We start from the raw sequence: 12324 nt of genomic DNA, 5'->3' as shown, positions 1-12324 counted from the left end.
TTTTCAATACGTATCCATACAAAAATGTCCTTAACCCTTTTAAATAAAACAAAATAAAATATATTGAATAAAACATAAAACTTCAATTATTGATAAATATTATAATTAATAACAATTAATACATTAATAATTTAAATAAATAAAAGAAAAAATAACATTAAAAAAGATTATGCAGTCAATACATTTAAATTTAAACAAAAAATAAAGGCAAACAAATATAAATATATATCATATATAATATGAACTAATATACAGATATAAATAAGGTTATTTAATGTTTTCACAATATGGTACATACTCTTGTAATCCTCCAATTTAACCTTTTTGCATTCTGTGGTGACATTTGCTTTTGAGAACATATTGCCCTACGTGTCAATCAAAATACAAAATATAAGTAACTGGGTCACATTTTTGTACTACAAAATAAAAGCCTGAATGGGGATCCCTGCTGCACTGTTGGTGGAGAATTCAAAGGATGCACGGTGCCACCACTGCCCCCTTGTGTTGACTAAACAGATCACACCTCCTCCTCTTCCTCAGCACATAAAAGTAACTCCAGTTTTCTCTTCTTACACCCACAACCTTCCTCCGGCTTAAAAGAAAGGAGGCGGAAAATTATCTCAAGGGTGATAAACCTCCTCAGAGTACACTGTCAGGACATGGGAGATAAAAAGCAGGCAGGACGGTCAATATTGGATATGTGGAGGGACGGACGGCTGCCTGCAGCATGCCAACCAGTGAAACCCAGCCCAGCGTACAGCCTTGGTTGCAATGACTCATTCAGTGGCCTTTAGAGAGCAAACAATTGTAATAAATGGCCCACAGACGCGGGGCTTTATTTGACTTGGATTTAAGCTTCATGTAAAACAAAGTTCAGCTCCTCACCCTTTTAACACACAATAAAAACAAACAGAAAATGCACAGATACAACATCTGTCTGAATACAACGATGAACCAGGAGACCTTCAGACAGACAGAAAAGGGGGAGAAAGTAGGGGGAGGAAGGTGGGGTCACTGTCTGTGACTCACACAGGGAGGATCAGCTTTTAAATCCCTGCACCATCTCAACTGATTCCCTTTTCTCAGATCTGGAGGCTTTAAAGATTTGCATTCTTGTGATGTAAAGAGGGAGAAGTGAGGTAGAAAAAGCAGAACAAGAGCCAGTGATGGGGTCCTTTCTCCTCCTCGCTCCTCTTCTTCCACTACGGCCTCCTCATTACCTGTCACTCAGGCCCATCAAACGGCTGAGGAGGGCTTTGTGAGGCTAGACTCCAGGTTGGTGTCATCAGACCCGTAACCTTCTGCACAGCAAGTCTGGGCACGAATGTTTAACGCATGTCTGTGTCATTACAACCCACGCAAAAGCTCTTTTGATGCATCCATACACACAATTACAATCATGCATACAGTGCAGGACAAAGCTGCGCGTCAGTTAAACACACTGATCTTATCACACATGGTCACACTGACAGGTTTTCTGTGCTAGAACGAGCTGTTTACACCTGCAGCTGGAAAGAACTTCACTCGTCTTCTGACGTTTTCAAAAAACTGAGTCCTTCTTTATCACTTTTTTTTCTCATTCTATTGTTTTACCTGTTTTAACTGTCATCTAAATTCTTTTCTTCCCATGTGTCAAGCACTTTTGCTTTGAATTTGTTTTTGAAAGTTGCTATACAAATAAACTTGCCTTGTCTTGCTTTTACTTCACACATCTGGATCAGTAGAAAGTACTGAAAGGGCCGTGATTCAATATCATTTACTGACTCTTAATGGAACAGTATTGTGATGCTATACTCAGAAAACTATTCTTATTAAAGGATAATTAAGGTTTATTATAACTTGGACTGAGGGTTAGGGTTAGGGCTTTAAAATGCTATATACAATTTGACGACATGGAAAACTCCATCTGCTGATGAAGACTGTGTGATATGATTGAAAGCTCCATAACAGCTTCTGAAAGGTTTTGTCAAACCTGGGTCTCATTTTCTCTAACAAAAAAGATCTCGAAAAGAAATCTGAAACACAGGTTGTGAACAAAGACCAAGATTGGCCAAACTTATTCACAAGACAAAAACAAAGACAAACAGTAAAACTGTCAATTGTCAAGTTTAAAGACAGACTTCCAGGTTAAACTCTGTACCGACTGTGGTTGTGTGTACACAGTTTTTCTCTGCAATTAGGGCTAATTAATGACATTTCGAGTGCTGCGGATGTTGCTCCCAGATCTCAGAGCAATTACTTTAGTGAATACAATGTTAATCATAGCAGATAGAAATGATGGCCAAAACTATAAAAATAAGTTGTAATAAACCAGAATTATTCTTTAATACAGTGATATTACATTCAGGTATTAGTTCCCTTTAGCTTGTGTGCTTCTGTAAAAAATGAAGGCAAAACATTTTCATAAAGAAGCTACTGACCGACTTAATACAACTGAATTTATAAGTTTGGGATACTTGGAAACCATCTATCTAAATGTATATAGTCTGAATTCCTCGATTTCAAAAACATTTGTTTCCACGATATCCACAAATTCATATATCTGTGCATCTCTCAAGACAATGACAATGCTGAATACTAAAGCTGAATGAGATGTTGCTTACTGTTTGTTGACATGTCAGCTACAATCTAATATTTACAGTAAAAAGTACAATTAGTTAAAATGACCGTTCGGATGAATATTAGTACTTTGCTGCACTACTCATTACTGGAAAACGGGTTTAATGTTACTGGAAAGTGTGACACAGAGGAAGCCATTTCCATCAGAGACAGTAGGTAATACTGTAGTTTCTGTTGACACCCATAACACTCATGTGGGCTCCTTCGGGGGCCCTGCAGGCCCCCAGGAAACAGGCTGACCTCCTGGCGTCAGGCAACCCACACGCTGTCCTCACACAGCCAGAACCGGCTAATGTCATTATGGGCCTGTTTGTGGTCAACAGCTCCCTGATTGAGACGTACAAGTAGCGCTGCTCGATGAATGTAGGAAGTCTATTAGTTAGTCAGAGTCCCAGATGGCCTGCAGAGGACAGAGTTGCGTGTGCTCCTTCACCCCCCCTCACCTCTAAACACACACACACATATACACACAGCATACATAAGCAGCGATACAGACACACATGGACACACACAGTTAATTACACTGCCTCCGAGTGAACCCTCTGACAGGCGGACGACTACGAGCAAAGACAGAAGTGTGTCTATGTCCCAGTGTCTGCAGGAACAGAGAATTCTTCACAGAGCTGGTGCACAAGAAAGCCAGGCTTAGGCTCTAACAAGGTTAAACCCCTGAAAAAGAGTGACTTTTTAAATCATGGAGATTTGTGTTTCTGCGGGGTGTAATTAGCTTTGCTGCGGGGGAGGAGGGAGGGTGGATGAAGGGTCGGGATGCTGGCGAGGGGGCCGGCGAGAGGCGAAGCGGGGGACGACGACAGTGGGGCGCTTTGTGGAGTCCGGCGGATTCAGGGGAGTAAATCTGATTATCAGCTCGTGTCAGAAGCCAGGCTCAGATACAGCTTAGCATTCAGAGCAACTTTCTACTTTCGATGGTTAGACAATGACCCCCCTTTACAGGCCCGCGCAGTCCCAGAGGGCCCTGCAACTCTTCCCCTGAAGCTTCCACAGCCTGAAACAACGCAACACAACAGCAGAGCACAGGATGACAGGACTCAAAGTCGGCATTACATACAGTGGTGGAAGAAGTATTCAAATACTTTATTTAACAGCACCGAAGTGTTGGGGGTGGTAGTGACCAGAAATCTGTAGACCGCTCCTCATCTCTGCTTGAGGTTAGCATCTCGAGGCTACATCAGCAATTACTTGCATAACACTCTCAAAACACAGTCTGCAGTGTGGGTAATGTAGGCACCTGGTTTTGACAAGGAAGAAGAATCCATGAAATAAAAAAGACTCATTTTTACAGACAACATTTTTGGTTATTGCTATTTTTTTAAGTGAACATCTTGAGTCCAACAATGGTGTAGCAACACTATGCTAAATCGGTTTAAAGGACCATACTGGTGGGGTTGCATTTTTTTTGCCAACACTATGACAGTCTATTAGCTGATTAATGGAGCTTGCTTGCGCTGTTGTAGAAGTTTCAAATCAATGCGCTACATAACTGCATTACCAAGCAATGATATTGGTTGGTTGAGGTGGAACTAATTTGACATAATTTATATAATCTTTAGATGTATAAAAATGTATTATATTCCATAAGCTGTTTATCTATTTCCCCACTCCACTCAAAGATGTGTTATCTGTGCGTATTCACTTGGATGTTTGACCATCACTGAGCAGAACACATACATGACATTAGAAGTATGTTTTTACATTCATTTGTTTAGGGAGAAAGTATGCGATTTACATTTTTTTATATATATTTTTTTTAATACTCGTACAGATAACTTTCCTTGTTTTTGAAAACAAAATATTTTGTAATTATTGTATAAACCATATAAAGTGAAATAAAATAAAAACGTATTTAAGCAGAAGTACTTAAGTACAGTAACAAATTATTTGTACGTTACAGTACTTAAGTAGTTTTTTCAGGTACCTTGAGTATTTATTTTTCTAACAACTTTTTATTTGTAATCCCTAAGTGTGTATCCCAGACAGATGTAACACAACGACAACGCTGAAAACAACATTAAAAAATGTAACAACCTAACAAGATGAAACAGACAACAGAGATTTTTTTATTTTATACTTTGCGGCATATTTCAGAACCTGTACTTTTTCACTTTTACTTGAGTAAAGAAGTTCTCAGTATTCCTACTTGAGTAAAGAATGCATGTATTTTTACCACCTCTGTATTTAAGCAATCAAAGAGATCTACCTCAAATGTTCTGTTGCACAAGAAAAAAAATTGTCACAGCAGTTGTTTCACCTATGTACCGGTATAGCGGTATATGAACCGGTACACCAGTCCATCCGGTATATCGCCCAGCACTAACTTAAGTAAATGTACTTTCGACTGCTGACTACATGACATTAAAGTACAACATTTAACAATAAACCTCTGTTAAAAGGTCTGATTAATGTCTGCTGTATATCATCATGGGTTATCAGTAACAAGTGTGCAGAGTGACAAGGCTTTTCTCTGTCCACTATTTAAGAAAACAACAACGAGTCGGCTAGTGAAACCATAAAACCAGGGTTGAACTCCTTGTGCAAAAAAAACACACATATATTAAGTTTTAAACTGGAGCTCTGCGGCTCTGTTGCCGTGTTTGGGCACCTGTGCATTCTGACCTGGACGGTCCCATTGCAGCTCGTGTCCCTGGTGACAGTACGGGAGCTTTGACGCCTATATAAAGCAGACTGCTGGGTCAACAGCCTCTTGTCGGCTGTCTGTCTGTTTAGACAGGGACACGCTTGTTGTAAAAAGTTGGGTTGGTACATGACGGGAGCAGTTTTACCATCACAATGCCCTCGTGATTTACTACATATAGCAACAGCGGTGGAGAGATGGAGAATGGCAGAGGGTGATGCCAGGCCTGATGAACTTGCTGAATGCAGAAGTGCTGAAGGCAGTTGAGGATGTAAATGAGGCTGTAAGGACCAGCAAGCGTCTTTGTCTGCCGACTTTACTTGTTTGTTTAACCAGAGGCCAAGACAGGAAGCCAGCCCACACAACTCTGCTGTCCCCATGGCAACCCCACTGTTAATTGTGGCACATCCACTCCCGGGCTCTTTTCAGCAAAGGGGAGAGGTGGGGACTTTTGAGTGTTGGAGGAGAGAAAGAAGAAGAGGAGGAGTGAGTGTGTCTGTGTGTGTGTGTGTGTGTGTATATAGGTGTGTGTATGTGTGTGTTTCTTTTTATTTGATAGACACAAAGCAAGAAAATTAGGATTTGGTTTAATGTCTGAAAAGCTTTATGAATCAGTGAATATAAGTTTAATGATGGATTCATTATTTATGTCATTTATCATGGATGGTTTCGTTTCAGGTTATCATTTGTGAAGATTTGCTGCTTTTATCCTCTATATTGTCATTGTAAATTGAATATCTTTGGGTTTTGGATAAATAAATAAATAAATAAAAGCACTTTCAACAAATTTTAATTGTGAATTGTAAAAATATCTGACACATCAATAAATAGCTCTCAAACATGCAGATATCGATCCATAAAACCAAAATCAATGTGCCTTAATCGTATAAACAGATTTGTTCTGTTTGAAGTGGCACGTACAAGTGTGTCAGACTTGTTGTACAAGCCATGCACAGATAGTCTGCCTCTCTCAACGGAGGAAAAAAAATCAATTGTTTTAGGAATTGTAATGCTTTGTAAAAATCCAAGTTCACAGTATCAGTGTGATGTACATGATGGCATACCAATTCACTCAGTGGTTCTTTACTTTACTTCTAACTGGCATGAGTATTTTGGGTCTCGTCAGGGTCTTTATGCTGGTCAGTGTCCTCTGTTAAACCTGACAGTGTAATCATCTGTGAATGTCACACACTCTTGACTTTCTCTGATTTTGTTGTGCAAATTTGTTTTGGCATTAAAAGTCATGGCAACCGTTTCCCTCTTTGTTTCTGTCATGGTACAACTCAGTGATTTCAATATTTCTGGGTCTCTGTTTTCATCTGCGTATTTTCAGCAGCAGGACTTCAGACTCTGCATTTTGAAGTGCAAACAGGTAGCCTAAAGCATTTTAGTGGTGTCGTTTATGTTCATGATCAAGTCAAAAAAGTTTGTGTGGTTTCGAGGGTTTACTGAATCCAACTTGGAAAACTCACGAAAAGAAAAAAGTAAGAGAGATTTAGGATAGGAAAATGAAAACATTCTTGCATGAGGACCATTGTTCATGTTCCTTTCTTGCTATTAAGTTCAAATGGTATTTGGGGCACTCACAGTGTGGTGGCAGAGTCCTCTATCCCACAAGATGGCCTTGCTGACAAAAGACACATAAATGGGTCTCTGCAAGAAAAGAAGACAAATATAAAAAAACATATTGATTACATAACGAGGGCACAGGTACATGTTTATGTTTAAAAACAGACTGATCAGAGCCAGATTGAGATTGATCAGTCAAAAGAGTTCAGAGATGAACTTCTTTCAGTAGCTCAATCTCCTGCTCTGTGGGCCCCCAGGCTGAGAACAATGACTGAAGCCTGGCAAAACAAATATAAAGCCACACAGTGAGAGGGCTCTCCAGAGACATTTAAACCCCCACCAGTGCATTAATAACCCCTCTGTCTTGATTATTGAGCTGCTGTGAAACCTTCCAGTGGTTTTAGCTGCTACAGCAGAAGACTCAATGATGGAGTCTGCTCTCCCACGCAGCCACTTTCCAACATCTGTTACTTATCTCTTTCCCCTTTCTTTTTAACGTGTCGCTTCCTCAGGACAGTATGGTGGTTTTAATGGTAAGGGAGCATCAGTTTGACCCATGGAGCAAGGGGGCGCTGTGTTAACTCATCAATCACTGGGGACACATCACCAGCCAATGCCCAGCAGTCGGCAGAGCAACTCATCCATCTCTCTTTGCAGCTCCTGGCAGCTCCCAGAAGCACTGAGTCAGCCCCAGAGTTGGTCCACTCCAGGGAGCAAGAGAGCAGATCCTCCCAGGACTCACCCCCTCATTCATGGGCTGTAACCCCAGACCAGAGTGGGTGACAGAGGGCGAGAGGGGCTCGCAGGGTGGGAGGACAATGGAGCTTGATGTGTGTATACATGTGTGCGCTTCCCTTTTCTTTGGAGTGCACTGGTGTGGAGCCCTTTGCTAGCTTGTGCTAGACTCTCGAGCCCATTCAGTGCCACTATGAGAGGCTAGAGGGCAGCGTAGGTCTGGCCATCTCATCGCCTTTGTCTATTGGCTTCATTTAGGCAGTACCTGTTGTATTTAACAAAGCACATCACGTATGATTATGCACATTACGCCAGAAATACCTCAGAAGCTCTCCATCCTTAATAGAAGCCCTAATTGCAGCCGAATAATGAACCGACGAGGAACAACAACCAATTTCCCAGTAAATCACGGGTGCTTGCGGCCCAGTGACCTTGTTGTTACTAATTATATGCTGAATGTGAAATCAAGTACATTTTGAGACAGTAAAGAATGAAGTGGCTGGGGGTTGGGTTGCCCTTTGACAACCATGTGGAAAAATTATGTTAACTGAAACAGAAAATACAGCAAAGGAAGGTAGCCAGATAAATAAAGAAATGAATGAGGAAAAAAAATAAAAAAATTCTCCTTAATTGGAGAAAGTCATTATAAATCTTTCAAAAATGAGTCTCTAAAAGCTGGTTGAGGAGAGGTAACGCTATCAAAATGCTTAACCAAGGTTTTTTATTTTTATTATTTAAACTATATTTTCACTATTAGAAACAAGTTAAAGCAGTGCTAAAGTGGCTAACGTGCTTGCTCCCTAGTGTGGTAACATGACCCAGCATTAACCAACACCAGAGCATATCATTTGCTAACTGCATTTTGCGCTGTAACAAGCTATAATTAAAAAAAAAAAATCATCATCATAGTACATGCATTGTGTATTATTCCTTTACTGTGTGGAAGCTTGTACTGAATGCTATCATATTAGCCTCCACTGGATTTGTATTTTCAACCAAATCATGGAGCTAACATGAGCTTAATTACCTGGCTATATCTTTAAAAAATTTAAAATTAAAATTAATTAATCTTTAAAATTTGCCAGTGAGTTGTAATTTTAGCCAGCAAAATGAACGGCTAACACTTAGAAATGAGAAGCCTGCTTTTGTCTACGACTGTCTGAAATCAAGAACCCATTGTTATTATTCTGTATAGAATGGAGGGCCTGGCAGAAGAAGGAGCACAGCTTTGCAAATGGTCAATTACAGATTATGAAACTAGCTATGGTATTTCATAGAACAGTCAAAGAATATTTAGCATTTGAAGGTATCACAATAATAGTTTTTCATTGATTAAAATTTCCCTTGTCAGAGCATCAAGTCCTTTAATGTTACAGGAAAATAGAAATTTGAAAATTTACAATAAAATGTAAATAAACATTTCTGTTTCCAACGCCAAGAATGCATGTTCAGTCTCAACTTTTCACTCAACATGGGTGAAAGGTCCTTAAAGTGCACATAAAAGTAAATAAATGAAACTCGAAATAACATTAATTTGTAAAAAACCATGCCAAAAACAAAGCTAAGTGTTTTATTAGTTCAAACCAAAATGCATCAGTCAATGGCCTCTTTCTGTCTTTGATGTCATCGTTTGACCCATCACCGCGAGTACAGCACATAATCCCATATAGGGTTTGTCTAAAGTGATTGCTGCTCCTCTTTTCCTTGTTCAATTCAGATGATGAGATTAGAGAGATTCCTAGCAGATGGGATTTCCACTGTGCATGTGTTGACAGCGTGTATCCCCCCTTTTCCACACAAACTCCACCTCAAGGTACTTCCTGTCAGATCCATTGAGCACAGAGCGGCGTGGGCTGGTAGGACTCATGCAGACAGGAAGTGCTGTGGTGCCGGTCTGAACCAGCAGGGGGAAATATGGTCAAATATGGTCAGTCTTATCAATAATGAGTAGGTGGAATGGGCTAGATCAAATTACCAATTTAGAGCTAATCACCAAAGTGGTGGCTGGTCTTTGCTTTATCCCCTCTCCCACTCTGCTTTCTCCGCTCTCTGGCGATTCCTGTTGCCATCTGTCTGTCTTTCTCAGGGGAGCCCTTCCTTCTCTCCTGAGCTCTACACTGGATGTTTTATTAATTCTGTTTCACCTGATTACACCCTGTCTGTGAGTCAGGGTGCATTAATAGGCATTTAATCAATGTTTAATTAAGGGAGCAGGCACTGAACAGAGAGCAACAGATCAGAGCTGCATCCTGGTGAGGTCAGCACCAAGGACACACTAACACACATACGGACAAATCCAGGTCATACTGCGGTGGTACCTCTCGTAAATCTGCATATAACACTGTAATGTATGTAAAAAAAAATCACTTTTAAGGAACTTAAATGTAAAGTAGTAGCTCATAAAATGAAAAACAAAATGAAACCCACTAAAAAGTTATGTAAAGCCGAGGGGAGCCACAGAATTTGGTGATAATTCGTTGCAAATTCATCTAAACAAATCCTTTCATATAGTTTTTACATTTAAGACACTGTTAAAAACACTGATTATAGCCTTTAAATCTCCATCAAATGCACATAGAAATTGATCTTGCCCAAGGATGGCCCACACAGCCCATTTACATTTGAGATAGACATGTAGACAAGTAGTTAAATAAGGAAATTTAAGTCTGAACACTCAACACAGTTGCTGAAAACAACCAAAAGAAAGATTACTGAAAATTGTCTGGTCCAACATTGGGCCAGAATAGGGCCAGCTATGGTCATTCAATTGGCTGAGATATGGCTATGTCACAGGCTATGTCATAGGCCATATCTGGCAGGTTCTCGACATATCTGGAGAACCTCTGGAACGTAATTCATCGCTGTATTTGGGCCAAGAGTATGAGCAAGACCAATTTTGCTGGGTTTAATTAACTACTCCACACAGTTCTTTCACATCGAGACTGTGCTCGTCGGACAGAAGCAGTACGTCCCTTTGTCGTTACCAATTTTAAGACTAGTGCTTTGAGAACAAATAACTTCCACTTTACACAGACTACCTTCATCTGTCTGCAACTGCCAACCGTGATAACCCAAACATCTCTGCTTTCACTCACAGTGGAAATGTGTTCAAGTCGGCCACTGAAGAAATGGGAGTGGCACTTCACATTGCATTACATAAACCAGCAGCCGGATTTGTCCCAAAACCAACTAACTTTGAGACAAAAGAGCGACACAGTTTCTAAAGCTCAGACAAAACTTTGAAAGCACGCCACAGGAACTCGACAATGCAGCGTAACACAACTGATGAGTAGATCCAGTTCAGAAAACAATCAAGCAAACGGCCGAGCTATCAATGGCAAACAAAAGGCGAGGGTGACCACCTCAGCATGGTTTTGGCCAGGTTAGAAGCAGAGACAGAATAGGAGAGCACCCAGATTGAGAGAGAGAAAGCCCGGGGTCAGCTATAATGAGCCATGAATGTGAGCATCCAACCAATCCTGTTTAATGGGGTTCATCCCTGGAAAGGTTTCTGTCCTGCCTCACACCGGTGTTTATGTGTGTTCACGTTGGGGTCCGGGGTCAGGGGGCTGCAAGGACTCTGTGACCCTGAAATGAGCTCTGGGAGTCAGTGGGGACCCCCACTGGCAGGACAGAGGTCCTTTTATGCTTTAATCTGCAAGCAAGGGGGATCAATATGGCGACTATTGGTGCTTGGATTGTGTGCAGGAGTAAGCGGTCCAGCCATTTTAGATGTCTCACAGGGGGTTGGCGCACCCTGACAAAAGCACAGCCCCACTGCCACCACCAGTCACAATGACCTGTGGGACAGTGGCACACCAGCAGCTAACCTACTTAACATTCATTAGTGTCAGAGAGGTGGACAGATGCTCCGGGTCTTACAGATCTTCTCTCTCATGTTCTCTACATGGGGCTCATTCAGCAGCGTTTGACGTGTCTTTCATTTGGGATATTGGACTTGTGGGCGGTGGCGGCAGCAGGCCTCTCAGCTGTGGATTTAGGAAGAGCTGGGTGGGCATGGATGGACTCACCCTGTGCGCGTGGTGTGCAGACTGGGAGCCGTCAGGCGGCCAGGTGCTCGTGCTGACGGGATGCCTGGGCCGAGCCAGAAGCCTCCGATGACGCTTGAAATCCTGATTTCTGGAAGGACTGTTTTCCCAGTGAGGCTCTGGAGCTCCTCTTCTCTCGACAGCAGACATGTCCAATGAGCTCTAGTCCTTTAGTTTACTCGTCTTAGTCAACATTTTACCACTGAAGCCCTGCAGTAACAAGAACACACTGCCATTTCGCCAAAGTATTCTTTCAATAATATACCTTCATGCTTTGTAGCTGAGTGATTTAAGGGCGGAGGAACTGAGCAATGTCTCTCTGTGGGAGGCTAAAAAAATGCACTCTATTTAAATAGCTTATGGCTGTTAATAATTACCATCCTGCTAGACTGGAGCAACTCTCTCATGCACTTAGTTTCCCAAGAAAGCAAATACACAAGACAATATTCCTTTCTGAGTTTGCTACAATTTTATAGGGAAATAATAAACTTAAACCCTGTGCTCCTTCCACATGAAACACAAAAACAAGGCCTACAATAAACCAAAGCTTTCAATTAAGAAGTAGACAGGACTGTAGCACAGCACAGTGACAGAGGCCAGAACAGAAATCAGGGCCAGCTGGACAGAGAGAGGGCTTTTCAGCCCGACTCCAGACACAACATGGATCAGGTTCTGGGCTGCTATACAGCAGCATAAATC

The 12324-nt window shown here is 41.3% G+C and overlaps 1 protein-coding gene across 1 annotated transcript in view; it reads right to left on the bottom strand.

Moving 5' to 3' along the window:
- LOC118342178 (mucin-5AC-like) overlaps positions 1 to 11928 on the bottom strand; it is a gene marked incomplete in the record, with an annotated part of 20073 nt that extends 8145 nt beyond the window's left edge. Inside the window, 1 exon segment of the mRNA XM_035680646.1 lies at positions 11608 to 11928. Coding sequence (XP_035536539.1) covers positions 11608 to 11775 — 168 coding nt within the window.
- Positions 11929 to 12324: the final 396 nt, after the last annotated feature.

Source organism: Morone saxatilis, unplaced genomic scaffold, assembly GCF_004916995.1.
Source record: "Morone saxatilis isolate NCDOM2014 unplaced genomic scaffold, NCSU_SB_2.0 Contig10, whole genome shotgun sequence".
Lineage (NCBI taxonomy): Eukaryota > Metazoa > Chordata > Actinopteri > Moronidae > Morone > Morone saxatilis.
Note: the sequence above shows the minus strand (reverse complement) of the source record. Positions and strands in the feature narration are given on the sequence as shown.